General features: G+C 44.3%; 1 protein-coding gene across 2 annotated transcripts; it reads left to right on the forward strand.

Annotated features, from left to right (window-relative positions):
* The first annotated feature begins 1,273 nt into the window (after positions 1-1,273).
* On the forward strand, positions 1,274-3,156 carry LOC145091981 (NADPH-dependent aldo-keto reductase, chloroplastic-like). 2 transcript variants are annotated; one of them, XM_079029838.1, is made up of 4 exons: positions 1,274-1,497; positions 1,628-2,265; positions 2,345-2,593; positions 2,715-3,156. In XM_079029838.1, the coding sequence occupies exons 2-4, from the start codon at positions 1,699-1,701 to the stop codon at positions 2,961-2,963; spliced, it is 1,065 nt and encodes a 354-aa protein (XP_078885964.1). In that variant the 5' UTR covers positions 1,274-1,497; positions 1,628-1,698; the 3' UTR covers positions 2,964-3,156. The 2 variants fall into 2 exon arrangements, with proteins under 2 accessions (XP_078885964.1, XP_078885963.1); XM_079029837.1 differs by having other exon boundaries at positions 1,274-2,265.
* The last annotated feature ends 17,175 nt before the right edge of the window (positions 3,157-20,331 follow it).

Below are 20,331 nucleotides of genomic sequence, written 5' to 3' on the forward strand. Positions count from 1 at the left end.
TAGCAAAGCTTGGAAGACTCGAACTCGTGCCCACAGTTGTCATCTTCTTCGCACGTAAAAAGCCCTAATTTCTTACCATAACTGTGTGTGATCTATCGTTGAAGGAATGGGTGTGTGATTTGGTCGACTCACCTTCCACCTAATCTCATTTAATGCCACATCGGTTTGTCACTGGTTGCAAGAGTGGTAACCGGGTAAATTGGGTGAATTCGCGGGTTTATCCGATATTTTAGGCTTTTCCGTTAACATTTAATAGTTTAGGACTTTTTCGTAAACGCCGGCAAAATAATAGGACTAAAATGGAGATTTCCATATATATATATATATATATATATATATATATATATATATATATATATATATATATATATATATATATATCGATTTTTTATTTTTTTCTTTATTTTCGTTTTTTTAGAAAACCAAAAAAAAAAACTCAAACACCAAAAACGTAATATACTCTAATATATTCATAACCTTTACATTTTTTTTAAAAAATATCAAAAGAAATTATCAAATTGACGAAAAACAAAATATAACAAAAATACGAAAAAAAAAAAAAACAAAAAAAAATACAAAGCAAATACGAAAAATATATAAAAATATTCATACACTATACACTTTTTGAAAAAAAAACACCAAAAGAAGTTATCAAATTGACGAAAAACAAAACACAAAAAAACGAAAAAAAACTAAAAATATAAAAAAAAACGATAAAAATATAGAAACAAATTTAGTTTTGACTAAAAATAAAAAATAAATATAAAAAAATCAGTGAAAAAACATAAAAGCGAGTTTTGGACATGTGATGTAAGTTTTTCCAAACTAAAATGACCAAATTTGAATTTTTATGACTGATTTTGCAAAAAGTTTAACAGAATTAACAATGAAAATCATTAAATTGGTCTAGAGTGATAATTCTTATTCTCATTTGTTGCCAAAGCCAACAAAAAAAAAATTATGACTTTTCTCAATTAAAAATAAAAATATTGTGAGATTTATGAAAGAAGAAAAAACCCTTTACTATATATACGATTGGATATCTTTGAATGATTTTGGTTGAAATATTATTTCTTGATTAGCAACCAATAAAACAGTCGCTATACACGTCGGAATTGGTCCTTCAATTCCCACGAGGGAGGCTATGCTATGTATTTTATTAATTTAAAGCAAATAAACCCTTTTGTTTTGCATTACGTCGTCTTCTTCCTGTTTGTCGCCCATTCTTGTTGACCCAAAATTTCATTAGTCTATACATATAACGCCAGTTCTAGGTACATTTAGTTGACGATTCCCCTTTCTAAATTAGTTTTTCTATAGGCTCTGTGGGCCCACTTCGTTGCCTTCTTTCGTATTCTTGTTTCTGGGTTGCAGAGTGTAGACTCGATTCCTCATTAATTTCAATCCTTTCAGTTTCTTCATAAATAATTTCCAAGCGAAGATCATTCGACTGTTATTTTTCATCACAACAATCGGACGTTCATACATCCTTTCAGGGTTTTTCTTACTTAAATCACTCAAGTCTTCTTCTTCTTGAATCTTGATAGACTTCTTGTTTTCTTCTAATCTTGTTCATAACGGGTTTTCTCTTCTTTGCTTCAAATTTCGTTATTTAATTGCTTTTCAGGTATTCATAGTTTCTTGGTTATTTGTAATTTAAGCGCTATCGTTCTTGATCTATATCTTCTCCAAGGGAGTATGAAAGGGAAATTTGCGATATCAGGAACCAGCTTCCTGTTAAATACAGGCGCCAAGATTCCGGCCATAGGCCTCGGGACATGGCAGAGTGGCGGCGGCCTCTGTGCGGAGGCCGTGAAAACGGCTATATCCGCCGGATACCGTCACATTGATTGTGCACACCTTTACGGGAACGAAGCTGAAGTTGGGGAAGCTTTATCTCACGTTTTCATGGGTTCAATAAAAAGAGAAGATCTTTTCTTGACATCAAAGCTATATTGCACCATGAATTCCATCAATAAGATCGAAAATTCTCTTAGAGTTTCTCTCAAGAATCTTGGAGTCTCATACTTGGATCTTTACTTGATGCACTGGCCGGAGAGCCCGGAGTTTGGTGACGCCACTGATCCTCCGGCACATTCAAGTAGCGAATATAGACAGTTATGGAGTAAGTTGAAAACAACATGGAAAGCAATGGAACGATTGGTGGATTTGGGTCTTGTTCGAGCTATTGGATTGAGTAACTTCAACATACAACAGATAAATGAGTTGCTTAAATTCGCCAGAATTATACCTGCAGTAAACCAGGTTTGATTCTTATAACCATAACAGATTCTTGTTTGACCACAACAAATATATATGGTATATATGAGGTTCTATTATGTAGGTGGAGTTGCATCCTTTTTGGAGGCAAGATGAGCTTGTGAAGTTCTGTCGATCAAAATCCATTCATGTATCTGCTCACACACCCTTAGGAGTACCAACGGGTCCTAAACAATCTGAAAACGGGTCAAGCGAGGAAGATCCTGAAACACATCGAATGTCGTTTAGAAGGTCAAGATCGGTTCATGGACCGATGCTAAAGTTGTCGGTGGTGGCTGAAATAGCCGACAGACATAAAAAGACTCCCGAACAGGTACACTTACACTTCCTTTTTTTTTTTTTTTTCACCACAAGCACAAAGTAGCTAGATGCATGGTAATTGGTAATTATTATTAATTAACCACTGGCTTTATTATTTGACTTTGTGTGTGTAGGTTATTTTGAGGTGGGGTCTTGAAAGAGGGACAAGTGTGTTGCCATGTAGTGTGAATCCTGACAGAATACATGAGAATATTGATATATTCAGCTGGGGCTTGTCGGACGATGAATATGAGAGGTTAAACCAGATAGAGCCGCAGGTATGTCTGTTTGGAAATGGGCCTTCGGATGCTGTCTCTGAGAATGAAGGGTCTGTGCTTGGGAGTGGTCCTCTTCAATCCGTTGATGAAGATGATGTTGAGTAAAGATGTTATTTTCTTGTGCATGATGGGATACTAATAGGTCGTATTTGCACTTGGAGTTGAATTTGTGAATGTTTTCTTGGGATGAAGTATGTATAAAAGCACCTGATGATGGATGTTACTATGTCCATTTACTCTTTGCTTGTTATTGTATAAATTGAGAATTCAAGTAATACATAAAAATCGTTCATGTCCATGTATTAGAAATGAACCCATTGCACGAGTTTGTCGTGTTGCTCAAGGTTGTATAACTCCTTGTTCGTTACTTGCTCGGCCAACTGCCGAGTAGCGAGTACTTTGGGAATATTCGGATTCGGTAATTTATTTAGAAATATTTTTAAGAAAATTATATATGTTAAAATCATAATTTGATTGAAATATATAACAAAATTAAATACATGTGAATACATAAAAAATGAAATACACACAATTGTTTCACTTCGTGAATAATTACTGAAAATTTAAGATATATATATATATATATATATATATATATATATATATATATATATATATATATATATAATAATAATAATAATAATAATAATAATAATAATAATAATAATAATAATAATAATAATAATAATAATAATAATAATCACATTTGTGTGTTAAATAATAAATCATTAAGTGTATTATACATCTTAATCTTGAAATTCTTGATTTTTTCTCTTTTTATAACAATTGTAACCCTTTGACCGATTTTGACTGAGTTTGATTTTGTTGACCAAGTAGGCCCGAGTAATACCAAGTAGGCCCGAGTTAGAGAGATGTTGACTGATTTTCGACCGAGTTTGACTTAATCTGAGTTTTTTGCCAAGTTCAGATAACTAGCCTCGGTAGAGGGCCGATTCCGAGTACTCGGCCGAGTTTTGCAACACCAGTGTTGCTTGCCATAAACCTGTGGGAGGTCCAACCACGCAGACAATTAGAATATATCTAATCGATGCAAGCATATCCGAAGATATTTTACACACATAGGTCCCGTTTGATGGTTGTTGTCTGGAAAAGTATTGTATGGGAAAGTGCTATTCGGGAAAGTTTTATGACTGGGAAAGAAACCATGTTGTTTGATTGTACATTTGACTGAGTGTGCTGAATGATGAAAAATGATCATATTACCCTGTTGTTCTATTCTGTGTTGGATGAAGTTGCTGAATAATTATAAAAACATACAAATCATCATACAAAATCAAAATTACACAATAATTATTTAAAAATCCAATTATAAATTGTCTTACAAAGTAATTAAACATAAATCAATTAAAATCCAAATAGAAACATACGGAAATGGAAACTAACATACTAATTTGCATACAACTCTAAAGTAAACCGGATGAAAGTAGTTGATTAGCAATTTGCTCACGCAAAGTAGCCATGTATTCAACGGCTTCTGAACCCCATTCTATGTCTTATGTGTTTTCGCCCTCAATTCCTTCACTGTGCGCATCAGGATTAACCATAACGTTCTCTTCAAAATTTGCAAATAACTCATCTTGGATATTGTATTTCCTTATAAAATTATGGACCACGACAAAAGCAATGACTATGTCTCTTTGTATCGGAAAAGGATAAGGAACCATTTGTTTTAAGATTGTGAATCTTGCCGTCAATACACCATAAGCACGATCAATAACATTTCTAAGTTGTGCATGAGCATGAGTGAACCTTTCTTCTTTAGTTAAAGGTCGACGTTCTCGAAAATCGGCTAACCAATACCTAGTGCCACGGTACGGAGCCATGAACCCGTGAGTGTTGGTATATGCGGCGTCATAAAGGTAATATTTATCTATATGTGAGTGACATTTATTATATAAATAATATAGATAATAAAACTTATATAAAGAATATAGATAAAATTATATAAAGATTAGAAACCTGGTGGAGGGAATGGAAATCCGGAAGTCGGATTGAATGCAACTTCTTTCAAAACTCTTGAATCATGTGTTATGCCCCCCCCCCCTTCTAGCCCATACAAAGGTAAATATCATATCAAAATCACAAATTCCTAATACATTTTGATAACATTCACATTTTCCTCTTCCCCTATACCGCATTTGTTGATCAACGGGCACAATTGCATTCACAGGAATTCCATCTAGTGCACCTACTGCTCCAGAAATATAGCTTTTAACCGTATTTGTCGTTCTGAGGCATGTCTTGTTGGATTAGGAGTTGTTGGTACTATAATTTCTTTTGCAAAACACATCATTGCAGTTAGGACCCCATGAAAACATTAATGAATGGTTTGTGTGGAGTGATGAAATCTTCCTTTAACCGCTCGAAAATGTTCATTATGTCCTATAACATGTAAAAACATAGCCAACTTCTCTTCAATGTTTATTGTCCTACTAGCTTGCAACCAACTTCTTTACGTAAAATGATTGCATAATAATACAAATGCCTCTTGTGTAAGACGCATCATGAAACAACCCAATTTTTTACAGAAAATTTCAACTTTTAATTACATTAATATCAATCACAAGATGCCCAAAAATCACATAACATATATGTATCAATTTAAAATTCAGAGTACGAAAACTAAATATGAAGACACTGGGGGAATGCATGCAAGGCCATCAAGCTGTACCCTTTCCGTTATCAGAAGAAGTACCTGAAACATGCAATAAAACTGTAAGCATAAGCTTAGTGAGTTTCCCAAAACATTCGAATCATATAATCACATAATACCATGCACACACACACAGACAAACACATATAAGTTTTCCATGGACTCCCTCCATGGTATTCATTGGAACGCCATGGGCTACCCTCATGGTCTTATATCCATGAGCCATGGGCTCCTCCCATGGTCTTGCCAAATGCCATGGACTCCTCCCATGGTCTACACAAATAATCCAATAACAAACAATTACATATTCCCATACAAATCATTTTGTAACCATTAATGGGCCGACCTTGGTGCCATCGACCCATGAGTGTGGTGAGAAGACTCACCTCAAATACCGAACGATAACTGACTAGGTCCCGGCTCTGAATATCAACTCTACTCAACCCCTAAACGAAAACAACTCCTTAAATACAACCCAAAATGCCTTAAAACCCCTTAAAAGTCAAACTTGGTCAAAGACTAAAGTCAAAGGTCAAAGTCAACGGTCCGAGCTGACCCAACTCACCGAGTTGTCCTTTAACTCGTCGAGTTTCTTCGTTAACTGCACAGATCAGGAAAACCCTCATCAACTCGTCGAGTTTAGAAGTGAACTAGCCGAGTTAACCAAAAATCCAACAACTTAATGCATTAAGTTGTTTCCATCGAATCAAGGAACTCCAATGAGCCCAAACCCGAACCTTAGTCTCAAAAGAGTGAGACTTAATGTAACATCCCAAAAATACGAGCCAAAAATTTCGTTTTTAAAACATGTACTTAGCAAAACATTTAGGAATAAATCATTCAATGATCATTTCATTTCACAAAAGATGTTGCACGATGGAAAAAATTGTCATAATCATAAAAGTGTCAGAGTACAATTTCCCAGGAAAATATCAGAATGCGGAATACAAGTAGGTGTGTGATGTACCGCTACCGCGCCGGCTCCTTCCCCTTCAAAGAAGAGGTACCTGAAACCAAAACTGAAAATTGTAAGCACGAAGCTTAGTGAGTTCCCCTAATATACCACATACCATACAATCACATATCATACATACTGTCGGGCAATTCTGGGGTGCCCGACCTACCCGGTACGACCATTCTCGGGTGCCGACCTACCCGTGTCAAGCCATTCTGGGGCGCTGACCTACCCATGTTAAGCCATTCTGGGGTGCTGACCTACCCGTCGGTCCTAACAACCGACCCTCGGGGACTATTCCCTTCCTACCACCACTATCACATATAACATATCATACCATCATATATCATATCATCACATACTGTCAGACATATCTGGGGTGTCTGACCTACCCTTCGGTCCTAACAACCGAACTCTACTACTATCACATATAACATATCATGCCAGCATATAACGTATCAGGTAGTAGCAAACCTAGATGATATCACAAAGAAAATCATCCAACATACAACTCCTACTGGTGGGCCGACATTGTGGCCATAGACCCACCGCTACTGGAAGGCAACTCACCTCGAAATAGCTGCTGATCTGTGTGGGAATTGACTATCCGCTGCTGCTGCCGCTCCGGAAATCCTCCGGCTATAATTCCCACAAAATACTCAGTCAAATACTGCTAACCGATTTCAGGGTAAATTGACCATTTACCCTTAACAAATCAAGAGTCAAATCACAGTCAACTACTAGTTGACCAGACTCGCCGAGTTGGCTTGCCAACTCGCCGAGTCCCTATCCCCTTTGTTTGACCATGAGCCCGTCTCTACTCGTCGAGTTAGGCATTAACTCGACGGGTTTTTTTTCCTTTTAACCAAAGGCCAATAGTCCTTCATCCTACTCGCCGAGTTGTATGAACAACTCGCCGAGTTCATCTTCATCCGAAGAACACTCTAAGCTGTGACTCGCCGAGTTGTATGAACAACTCGCCGAGTTGTTCTTGAGACAAGAAGATTGCCTTGAACTCGCCGAGTCATGGCATTGACTCGCCGAGTGACTTCATGAGTGAGTCTGGCTTCCGACTGACTGAGTCACACCCAATGACTCACTACTCCCAACCCGCAAATGCGAAAAGGAGGAAACTCAGGGACTTGCGACTCGACTCGCCGAGTCAGATGAATGACTCGCCGAGTCGGCCACATGCAAAAAACTATACACGCGATTCTGCTTGGATCCAGCTCATGCCATTCATAGATCTGGGTTTCTAGAGCATGAATAACACGTAAAGTTTCCAACTTTACGTGTAAATAATCACCAATAAAGGTTTTAGGGCTCAAAATGCACCAAAAGAGTAGATCTAGGACTTTCATGCAATATGGGTCCATAAAGACAGTAGATCTAAGCTCCTGGAGCTCAATCTCACCTAGATCTAGAGGCTAACCACTTATTACAACCCACAAAGCACAAACAAGCTTGGGGAAAGGCTCAAGAAGAATTTCCATGGAGCTAAAAGGGACTATAAGCATGAAAACAGAAGGGAAATCGAGTTATACCTTAAGGAAAACACTGAGATAGCTCAAAGATGCCTGGCCTCCTCCTCTTCTTCTTGATCTACTCTCCTTCCCACTCCAAATCTTCAAGAAAACACACCAAATGCTTCAAACGCACAAGGAACAAGGCTTGAACGAGGTATAGAGCTCTGAGGGTGAATGGGGGAGAGCTTGGGGCGGAAAAATGGGTTTAAATAGGGTGCAAACCCTTGAAATTTAGGGTTTCATCAGACAGCGGTGACTCGCCGAGTCGCCAACTTAAACGTGTTCCGGATCCCGTCCCTACTCGGCGAGTCGGACCTACGACTCGCCGAGTCCAAGGCTAAAAAGAAAAACACTAAGATAAATTTTACGTACTAGGAACCAGGTGCTACACTTAACCCATTAAACCCTTAAACCCTCAAAACCTAATCCCAAAACATAGATCTAGCATCCCATGGTTGGAAAATCATGTAAAGTTTCCAACTTTACGCCATGCATGCTAGAAAGGAACCATAGGACTCAAAATGGCTTAATAAAGGACTTATTGCATGAATGGGACCTAGAACCTAGTAAAGCATGCAACTGTAGCCAAGAGAGGTCATGAAAGGGTCATATCTAACATAATAACCCTTGGAACCCTCATCTTCTTCAGACAACCCAAACATAAAACCAAAATCAGGATAAAACATCAAACCAAGAGATATAGATGATAACAAATCAATATATAGACTTTATACCTCAAAAGGACTGCAAAAATGGAGAGTTTCTAGATCTAAAGCCATCATTCCAAACTAGACACCTCCAACTTCAAAGCTCCTTCCAAAGAATACCAAAAACTAACTCTTCAAGCTCACCACAAGCTCACACACTCAACCTTGGAGGATAATGCATAAAATTAGGGTTTCAGGACAAGGAGGCTGGTAAGGTTGCCAGCCAAGGGACTTAAGGTCTTTAAATATGGTGCAACACCCTAAATATTATGGTTTCTTCACAGCCACCAACTCATCGAGTTGGGACACCCCGACTCGTTGAGTTGGTCCACAAATATCCGCGGCCAAAATCCCTCTCGACACGACAAGTTGGAGCTTCCAACTCGTCGAGTCCCAATTGAAAAATACAACTATTAGAGAATTAAGCTTATACCAGAATTGAGCGTTACAAATCTCCCCCACTTCAATCAGAATTCGTCCTCGAAGTCCACTGCCTAGAAAAATCCTGGGTAATGCTCTATAATCTCCTCCTCGGGATCCCACGTCCATTCTGAGCCTTTCCGGTGCTGCCATTACACCTTAACTAGCTTCGCTTCTTTGTTCCACGGGGCTTTTGTTTTTCTCTCCAGAACTGCAATGGGGTTCTCCACATAATTCAGGCTCCCATCGACCTGAATATCATCCAAGGAAATGACTGCGGCCTCATCAGCAACACACTTCCGAAGCTGAGACACATGGAAGGTGTTGTGGATCTGACTGAGCTAATCCGATAGATCCAATCGATAAGCAACCCTGCTAACTCGGGCAAAAATCCTGAATGGACAAATGAATCGGGGCCTCAACTTGCCCCTCTTCTAAAACCGAATAACACCCTTCCATGGTGACACCTTCAACGAAACAAAATCCCCCACCTAAAACTCGATATCCGAGCGACGTCGATCAACATAACTTTTCTGACGACTCTGCGCAACTTTCAATCAATCACACATCTGCTGAATCAACTCAGTGGTATTGAGCACCACTTCAGTGCTTCCCATAACTTGATGCCCTACCTCCCCCCAACAAACTGGAGTTCTACAACTCTGACCATACAACATCTCAAACTGGGGTCAGTCAATACTAGCATGATAACTATTGTTATATGAGAACTCTGCGAATGGAAGGTAAGTATCCCAACTCTATCCGAAATTCAATAGACATGCCCAAAGCATATCCTCGAGCATTTGGATTGTCTGCTCGCTCTACCCATCGGTTTGAGGGTGATAGGCAGTACTGAAATGCAACTCATCATGAAACTTCCTCTAGAATCTGGATGTGAAACGAACATCACGGTCCAAGACCACAGATACCGGCACCTCGTGCCTGATCACCACCTCCCGCACATAAATGTCTACTAATTTATCGGCGGAGATACTCTTGGAAATTGGTATAAAATGCGCACTCTTGGTCAGCCTGTCCATAATAACCCAAATGGAATCCACACCCTGCGCCGTCTTAGGTAGCTTCGTGATATAATCCATGGTGATATCTTCCCATTTCCAAATGGGAATGGCTAGCGTGTAGCACCTGGTTCCTGGTACGTAAATCTTATTTAAGTATTTCTCTTCTTTAGCCTTGGACTCGGCGAGTCATAGGTCCGACTCGCCGAGTAGATACGGGACCCGGGACACGTTTAAGTTGGTGACTCGGCGAGTCCATATTCCGGACTCGACGAGTCACCGCTGTTGGATGAAACCCTAAGTTTCAGGAGTTTACACCCTATTTAAACTCTCTTTCCGCCCCAATCTCGCCCCCATTCACCCTCAGAGCCCTGTATCTCTCTCTAGCCTTGCTTCCTTGTGAGTTTGAAGTGTTTTGTGGTGTTCTTGAAGTTTTTGAGGAGAAAGAAGAGTGAATCAAGAAGAGGAGAAGGAGGCCAAGAATCTCTGTGTCATTCCAACGTTTCCCCTGAGGTATAGCTCGTTTCCCCTCTGTTTTTAAGCTTATTGTCCCTTATAGCTCCATTAAAGTCCTCTTTGAGCCATTTCCAAGATTATGTATGTTTGAGGGTTTGTAATAAGCTGATTGACCTTTAGATCTAGGCATGGTTGAGCTCTAGGAGCTCAGATCTACTGTCTTTTTGGAACCATATTGCATGAAAGCCCTAGATCTACCCCTTTTGGTGCATTTTGGACCTTAAAACCCTCATGGTGGTCTATTTACACGTAAAGTTGGAAACTTTACGTGATAACCTGGCCCTAGGAGCCCAGATCCATGTATGGCATGAGCTGGATTCAAGCAGAATCGACCATATAGTAATTGCATGGTAACGACTCGGCGAGTCGTTCATCTGACTCGGCGAGTCGGTTCGCGAGTCTCCGAGTTTGTCCCCTTTTCGTAGTGTCGAGTGAGTAGTGAGTCGCGGGGTGTGACTCAGTAAGTCGGAAGCTGAACTCATCTATGGAGGAACTCGGCGAGTCAATGCCCTGACTCAGCGAGTTCAAGGCAATCTCCTTAGATCAAGAACAGACTCGGCGACTTGTTCATACAACTCGGCGAGTCGTAGCATAAGTGTTCTTCGGATGAAGATGAACTCGGCGAGCTGTTCATACAACTCGGCGAGTCTTAGTATAAGTGTTCATCGGATGAAGATGAACTCGACGAGTTGTTCATACAACTCGGCGAGTAGGATGAAGGACTTGAATATCAGTTTAGAAGGAGAACTCGTCGAGTCGTCGCCTAACTCGACGAGTAGGAACGGGATTCAGGACAATCGTTTGGGTAGGGACTCGGCGAGTTGGAAAGCCAACTCGGCGAGTCGGGTCAACTGAAAGTTGACTCTGACTTTGACTTAGGGCATGATCAGGGGTAAAATGGCCATTTTACCCAAAGGACAGTTAGCAGTGTTTGATTGAGTATGTTGTGGGAATTGCAGCTGGAGGATTTCCGGAGCAGCAGCAGCAACAGTAGACAGTCAGTTCCCAATCAGATCAGCAGCTACTTCGCGGTGAGTTACCTTCCAGTAGCGGTGGGTTTACGGCCACAATGCCGGCCCACCAGTAGGAGTTGTATGTAGATGATTGTCTCCGTGATATTCATCTAGGGATTACTACTACCTGTGTTATGTTTATGTGCTAGTATGATATGATGTTATGCGCTAGTAGGGGGATAGTCCCCGAGGTATCTGGTCGGTAGGGCCGAAGGGGTAGTCATACCCATCCATGTTAGATAGATTTTGATATTGTGATATATGTTATGTGGTAGTAGTGGAGAGGAGGAATAGTTCCCCAGCATCCGGTCGAGAGGACCGAAGGGGAGGCCAGCACCCAGATATGCTAGGAAATATCCGGTCGAGAGGACCGAAGGGGAGGCCAGCACCCAGATATGCTAGGCAATACCCGGTCTAGAGGGCCGAAGGGGTAGGTCGGGCACCCAGATATGCCTGACAATATATGTATGCTATGAGATTATATGGTATGTGGTACAGTGGGGGAACTCACTAAGCTTCGTGCTTATGGTTTTCAGTTTTGGTTTTAGGTACCTCCTCAGCTAGGGGAAAGGAGTCGGCGCGGTAGCAGCATGTCACACACACACGCTCTCTTGTTTCCGCAGTTACGAGTTTATTCTGGGATTGATACTCTGATATTTGATTGATCGAATGTTGTGGTTTTCAATTTGGTTTTCGATGTGAAATGGTTTAATCAAATAATGTTTTAACTACTAATGCTTTCATGTAATGTTTTATAACAAAATTTTTGGACGTGAAAATTGGGTCGTTACAAGTTGGTATCAGAGCCCTGGTTTGAGGGATTCGGACACACCTTCGGGGGTGTCTGAACTCAAATCGAGGGATTAAAAGATTTTCTAAAAGAAAATGTTTTCTAAAAATTGAGAAAAGAGTTTCGAGAAAGAACGAAGTGTGTGATGTGCGCGACCGGCCGAGCTCAAGTAAGTGTTCCCCAAAGTACCCATACGAGTTTATGTCATGTTTATCAGCTTTTGTAGAACAGCATACTAGAATAGGACTAAGGATCTAGGAGTGATGCCTTATGTGCCTGCTTTATGTGTTTCAGTTGTATGAGAATTGCATGCTAGTTATTGAGTAGACAGCAAGTAGGATAGCCTGATTAGGTTATGCCTGATAATATGAGCTTAGCACTTTATGCTAGTACAGTTCCTGTAAGCAGATAGAGTTGATTGAGATTGTTACCCTTGTCTGAATGCTGCTTGCTTCGTGCTATGCGGGACTCTGAATAATGGGAGTTAGCCATTAGGCGAATATGTCACGTCACATGTGATCAGGGTTGAATAATCTTAGAGTGCCGGATTTGATCCTACTGCGCAGCTCTTGTTTGAGTCCAACCATTGTAGGGACGAGTCGGGTACTCGAAGGATTATCTGAGCCTCGTCACATGTGATGGTATTCGGGTAATGGCTAATTGGCATTACAAGGAGGCCTGCAGCAGCTGAGGACTGGATAGAGTAGAATCAGAGATTTCCCTAGGGCAAGCCTAGGATGAGTATAGCAGTGATCAGCAGTAGTGAAAGGGATCTGGTGGAGTCGAGGCATTCCTTGAAGAAGGTACGGATAGATGTGGAAGGTAGTATGGGCCCGTACTACTGAAAGTAGAGGATCCGTACCCGAACCAAGGAAGACCAAGATAAGACCAGGGAACTTGTAAGTAGCAGTGATCCCTCAGGAAGTATCAATATCACTAATGATTGTATTATGTATTGCAGAATGGTGGTACTTGGATCGAGGCCGGTAGATGGCGGTTCAGGAGAGGGGTCAGGTTTGGGATCAGGTTCCGAGCTGGTAGATGAGGGACTACGCGAGTTCATTGCGTCAGAGATTACCAGAGGCATCCTTGAGTCGACCCCCATCCTCTTTGGGTCGATCAAGGAAGGGATCATCGAGTTGATGGAGGACCGCCTTCGGGCATGCAGGAGTGATATGGCATCTAGCCAGTCGGGATCTCGCACACTGTCCTTCAAGGACTTCAGGGGCAGTGGTGCGCCGGATTTCCATGGGGGTGAAAGACCCCATTGCTGCCATGCGATGGATTGCAGACATCGAGTCTGCACAGTTGACTAGCTTCTACCCCGAGGGGTCGAAGGTGAGGTATGCAGCCGGGTGTTTACGGGACCGAGCCCGGGATTGGTGGGAGTTAGTGGGTGACTCGTTGGGAGCCTCAACTATCGAGGCTATGACCTGGTCGGACTTTGTGACCAGGTTCAGGGCAGAGTTTGCACCGGCCGTCGAGCTTCAGCAGTTGGCCAGGGAGTTTCTGGACATGTGGTAGACGACGGAGACTATGGCGGAGATCACCGCCAAGTTTCGGGAGAGGGCTTTGTTGGTGCCACAGTATGCGGGTGACGAGGATATGAGGAGGACCCGCTATCACGACGTGCTCCGGGCTGATATCCGGGAGCACGTTAGTTTTTCAACTTGCCCCACCTTGGACTCCATGATTGCCAGGGCGAGGGAGAGGGAGATAGATTTGGAGCACATCCGGAAACGGAAGACAGAAGAGGGTTAGTCAGGAGGGGCTTCGGGGAAAAAGCCCAAGGGATCAGATGCGGGCCGAAAGGCCAACAGGGACGGGGACGCTGCAGGAAATGCGGCAAGACGCACGAGGGAGCGTGCCGGTTGGGATCATCAGGCTGCTACAAGTGCGGCAAGCCTGGGCACTTTAGCAGGGATTGCACTGCTCCAACAATAGTTATTCAGACATCGGAGTTGCTGTGTTTCCACTACAACCAGAAGGTCCACAAGAAGGCCAATTGCCCCCAGTTGACAGTTTCAGCGCCGGTGAAGGCGCCAGCTCCAGCGACCCTGCGGATCACGGATGGCCGGCAGGGCAAGGCAGAGGCTCCGGTGGTGAGGAGCCGAGCATTTCAGTTGACTACCGAGGAGGCACGCGCCGCACCCGATGTGGTGACGGGTATGATTCTTTCCCTCTATTTTATTTTTATGATGTTATGATATTGATATGTGCTCCGTATGTATATGTATGCATTAGGATCGTTCCATGTGAACGACATCCCAGTTCAGGTGTTGTTCGACTCGGGTGCATCCCGATCATTTGTTTCCCTTGCGCTTAGCAAGAAGTTTCATGAGACTTCGGGCGAGTTAGATTGCCCTTTAGAGGTAGAGATTGCTGATGATCGATCGGTGCGAGCATCGATGGTGTTTCGAGATTGCATATTGCGTTTGTTTGAGGAGCACTACTTGGTAGACTTGGTTCCCATTCCGTTGCACGGGAACAAGGTGATTATAGACATGGATTGGTTGATCCCTAATGGGGCGGTGATAGATTGCGCGCAGCAGCTAGTGCGGGTCAGGACCCCAAGCGGGGGAGAGTTAGTGATTCATGGCGAGTGGACGCAGTTTGGACCCGCAATATGTTCAGCAGCAAGGGAGAGACGCTACCTTCAGCAGGGATGCGCAGGATATGTCGCATATGTGATGGATACTCGAGAGGCGGGTAAGGCGACAGTAAGCGAGGTTCCGGTGGTTCGAGATTTTGCAGATGTTTTCCCGGAGGAGCTTCCTGGGATACCTCCGAAGCGACAGGTGGAGTTCAGGATTGACCTTGTTCCTGGTGCGGCTCTGATAGCCAAGGCACCGTATCGGTTGGCTCCTCCTGAGATGCAGGAGTTGTTTACACAGCTACAGGAGCTGTTAGACAAGAGATTCATTCGACCGAGTAGTTCACCTTGGGGAGCCCCGATTTTGTTCGTGAAGAAGAAGGACGGGTCGCATCGGATGTGTATAGATTACCGGGAGCTGAACAAGGTAACGGTGAAGAACCGTTACCCGCTCCCGAGGATTGATGACCTCTTTGACCAGCTTCAGGGAGCATCTTGGTTCTCCAAGATTGATTTGCGTTCGGGTTATCATCAGATGAGGGTCAGGGAGGAGGATACGCAGAAGACCGCGTTCCGGACGCGCTATGGCCACTATGAGTTTGTGGTGATGCCGTTTGGGCTCACCAATGCTCCTGCCGCGTTCATGGACCTCATGAACCGCGTATGCAGACTGATGCTGGATCGGTCTATGATAGTCTTTATCGATGACATCTTGGTTTATTCCAAGACTCAGGAGGAGCATGAGGAGCATCTGAGAGAGGTGTTGGAGACCCTGAGGAGCGAGAGCTTGTATGCCAAGTTCTCCAAGTGTGAGTTTTGGTTGCGCGAGGTGAAATTTCTCGGACACCTTCTCAACCAGAACAGGATTCTGGTCGATCCGGCCAAGGTCGAGGCCGTGATGAGATGGGAGGTTCCGAAGTCTCCATCTGAGATTTGGAGTTTCCTGGGATTAGCAGGCTACTATCGGAGATTTATTCAGGATTTCTCCAAGATAACCGTACCCCTGACGCGGCTGACGAAGAAAGCCGTGGTCTTTCGGTGGGGACCCGAGCAGCAGGCTGCGTTTGAGACGCTGAGACAGAGACTGTGCGAGGCGCTGATCTTAGCCCTGCCAGAGGGCGTAGAGGATTTTGTGGTATACTGCGACGCGTCTATTTCTGGGTTGGGCGCGGTACTGATGCAGAGGGGGCATGTCATTGCCTACGCTTCGAGGCAGCTCAAGCCTCACGAGGCGAACTACCCGACGCATGATTTGGAGTTGGGGGCGGTGGTTTTTGACCTCAAGATTTGGCGGCATTACCTCTACGGGGTTCGATGTACCATCTACACGGACCACAAGAGTTTGAGGTACCTCATGGATCAGCCGAATCTGAATATGAGGCAGCGTCGGTGGTTGGACGTGGTAAAGGATTATGATTGCGAGATCCTCTACCACCCGGGGAAGGCCAATGTGGTGGCCGATGCGCTTAGCCGTAAGGCGGCGCCGATCAGGGACGTTTGCATGAGGATGACCGTGGTGACTCCCCTGTTGGAGCGAATTCGGGAGGCTCAACAGGAGGCTATCAAGGAGGAGCATCGGAAGAGCGAGCGTGTGGTGGGTCAGGTTTCCTCCTTTGATTATGATAGCCGAGGACTATTGACACTACACCGTAGGGTGTGGGTGCCGTATCACGGAGGCGTGCGCCAGATTTTGATGGAGGAGGCGCACAAGTCCCGATTCTCTATTCATCTCGAGGCGACGAAGATGTATAGGGATCTTCATCTAGATTATTGGTGGCCCTGCATGAAGTGGGATGTGGCATGGTACGTTGAGCGCTGCTTGACGTGCAGGAAGGTCAAGGCCGAACATCAGAGGCCGCATGGCAAGATGCAACCGTTGGATATTCCACTATGGAAATGGGAAGATATCACGATGGATTTTATCACGAAGCTTCCCAGGACCGCGCGTGGAGTGGATTCGATTTGGGTCATCGTGGATCGATTGACCAAGAGTGCTCACTTTATCCCGATTCGGGAGAGCATTTGGCCGAGAAATTGGCCGACATCTATATCAGGGAGATCGTGGCGCGGCACGGGGTGCCAATTTCGGTAATCTCGGACAGGGATGTGCGTTTTACTTCCAGATTTTGGAAGAGATTTCATGACGAGTTGGGCACTCGTTTGCATTTTAGCACCGCCTTTCACCCGCAGACGGATGGTCAGAGCGAGCGGACCATCCAGACTCTGGAGGATATGTTGCGGGCGTGCGTGCGAGACTTCGGTGGTAGCTGGGATACCTATCTTCCCCTGGCCGAGTTCTCCTACAACAACAACTATCACGCGAGTATCGACTGCCCTCCCATCGAGATGTTGTACGGACGGAGGTGCAGGACCCCGGTATGCTGGGGTGAAGTTGGCCAGAGAGTCATGGGGAGCACCGAAGTGGTGCTCAAGACGACCGAGAGGATCCAACAGGCTTCAGACTGCTCAGAGTCGACAGAAGAGTTACGCCGAGAAGCGTCGATCCGACTTGGAGTTCCAAGTCGAGGATATGGTTCTCCTGAAGGTGTCGCCTTGGAAAGGGGTCATTCGATTCAGGAAGCGGGGCAAGTTGGTCCCGAGATTCATCGGACCGTTCAGGGTCGTAGCCCGGGTGGGCAAGGTGGCGTATAGGCTGGATCTGCCAGCCGAGCTCAGCCAGATCCACAACACTTTGCATGTTTCTCAGCTGCGGAAGTGCCTAGTGAACGATTCAGCGGTTGTGCCGTTAGAGGATATTCAGATTGATGACCGCCTGAATTACGTTGAGCGCCCAGTCGCAATCCTCGACAGGAAGTCGAAGGATTTGAGGAACAAGAGGGTGGAGCTAGTGAAGGTGCAATGGCAGCACCGCAAGGGTTCAGAATGGACTTGGGAGCCGGTGGACGAGATGATGGAGCATTACCCCGAGCTATTTCAGGATCGAGCAGCAGACTTCGAGGATGAAGTCTAAAATAAGTGTGGAGATTTGTAGCACCTGGTTCCTGGTACGTAAATCTTATTTGAGTATTTCTCTTCTTTTAGCCTTGGACTCGGCGAGTCATAGGTCCGACTCGCCGAGTAGATACGGGACCCGGGACACGTTTAAGTTGGTGACTCGGCAAGTCCATATTCCGGACTCGACGAGTCACCGTTGTTGGATGAAACCCTCAGTTTCAGGGGTTTGCACCCTATTTAAACTCTCTTTCCGCCCCAATCTCGCCCCCATTCACCCTCAGAGCCCTGTATCTCTCTCTAGCCTTGCTTCCTTGTGAGTTTGAAGTGTTTTGTGGTGTTCTTGAAGTTTTTGAGGAGAAAGAAGAGTGAATCAAGAAGAGGAGAAGGAGGCCAAGCATCTCTGTGTCATTCCAACGTTTCCCCTGAGGTATAGCTCGTTTCCCCTCTGTTTTTAAGCTTATTGTCCCTTATAGCTCCATTAAAGTCCTCTTTGAGCCATTTCCAAGATTCTGTATGTTTGAGGGTTTGTAATAAGCTAATTGACCTTTAGATCTAGGCATGGTTGAGCTCTAGGAGCTCAGATCTACTGTCTTTTTGGAACCATATTGCATGAAAGCCCTAGATCTACCCCTTTTGGTGCATTTTGGACCTTAAAACCCTCATGGTGGTCTATTTACACGTAAAGTTGGAAACTTTACGTGATAACCTGGCCCTAGGAGCCCAGATCTATGTATGGCATGAGCTGGATTTAAGCAGAATCGACCATATAGTAATTGCATGGTAACGACTCGGCGAGTCGTTCATCTGACTCGGCGAGTCGGTTCGCGAGTCTCCGAGTTTGTCCCCTTTTCGTAGTGTCGAGTGAGTAGTGAGTCGCGGGGTGTGACTCAGTAAGTCGGAAGCTGAACTCATCTATGGAGGAACTCGGCGAGTCAATGCCCTGACTCAGCGAGTTCAAGGCAATCTCCTTAGATCAAGAACAGACTCGGCGACTTGTTCATACAACTCGGCGAGTCGCAGCGTAAGTGTTCTTCGGATGAAGATGAACTCGGCGAGCTGTTCATACAACTCGACGAGTCTTAGCATAAGTGTTCATCGGATGAAGATGAACTCGACGAGTTGTTCATACAACTCGGCGAGTAGGATGAAGGACTTGAATATCAGTTTAGAAGGAGAACTCGTCGAGTCGTCTCCTAACTCGACGAGTAGGAACGGGATTCAGGACAATCGTTTGGGTAGGGACTCAGCGAGTTGGAAAGCCAACTCGGCGAGTCGAGTCAATTGAAAGTTGACTCTGACTTTGACTTAGGGCATGATCAGGGGTAAAATGGCCATTTTACCCAAAGGACAGTTAGCAGTGTTTGATTGAGTATGTTGTGGGAATTGCAGCCGGAGGATTTCCGGAGCAGCAGCAGTAGACAGTCAGTTCCGGATCAGATCAGCAGCTACTTCGAGGTGAGTTACCTTCCAGTAGCGGTGGGTCTACGGCCACAATTCCGGCCCACCAGTAAGAGTTGTATGTAGATGATTATCTCCGTGATATTCATCTAAAGATTACTACTACCTGTGTTATGTTTATATGCTAGTATGATATGATGTTATGCGCTAGTAGGGGGGATAGTCCCCGAGGTATCCGGTCGGTAGGGCCGAAGGGGTAGTCATACCCAACCATGTTAGATAGATTCTGATATTGTGATATATGTTATGTGGTAGTAGTGGAGGGGAGGAATAGTTCCCCAGCATCCGGTCGAGAGGACCGAAGGGGAGGCCAGCACCCAGATATGCTAGGCAATATCCGGTCGAGAGGACCGAAGGGGAGGCCAACACCCAGATATGCTAGGCAATACCCGGTCGAGAGGGCCGAAGGGGTAGGTCGGGCACCCAGATATGCCTGACAATATATGTATGTTATGAGATTATATGGTATGTGGTACAGTGGGGGAACTCACTAAGCTTCGTGCTTACGGTTTTCAGTTTTGGTTTTAGGTACCTCCTCAGCTAGGGGAAAGGAGTCGGCGCGGTAGCAGCATGTCACACACACACGCTCTCTTGTTTCCGCAGTTACGAGTTTATTCTGGGATTGATACTCTGATATTTGATTGATCGAATGTTGTGGTTCTCAATTTGGTTTTCGATGTGAAATGGTTTAATCAAACAATGTTTTAACTATTAATGCTTTCATGTAATGTTTTATAACGAAATTTTTGGACGTGAAAATTGGGTCGTTACATTGTGACTGCATCTTGCCATGAGGCCTATGATGTTTGGCCTCGACCTTCCTGTAGGCGAAACACCGCTCGACAAA

The sequence above is a fragment of the Lactuca serriola genome, chromosome 3 (assembly GCF_051521515.1).
Source record: "Lactuca serriola cultivar US96UC23 chromosome 3, Lser_US96UC23_V15, whole genome shotgun sequence".
Lineage (NCBI taxonomy): Eukaryota > Viridiplantae > Streptophyta > Magnoliopsida > Asterales > Asteraceae > Lactuca > Lactuca serriola.

Excerpts from the sequence above, each read along its gene's own strand:
- LOC145091981 (XM_079029837.1), top strand. The coding sequence starts at position 1,699 with ATGAAAGGGAAATTTGCGATATCAGGAACCAGCTTCCTGTTAAATACA. Across the intron at positions 2,266-2,344 it reads TTATACCTGCAGTAAACCAG|GTGGAGTTGCATCCTTTTTG; the intron begins GTTTGATTCTTA and ends TCTATTATGTAG. Across the intron at positions 2,594-2,714 it reads ATAAAAAGACTCCCGAACAG|GTTATTTTGAGGTGGGGTCT; the intron begins GTACACTTACAC and ends TTGTGTGTGTAG.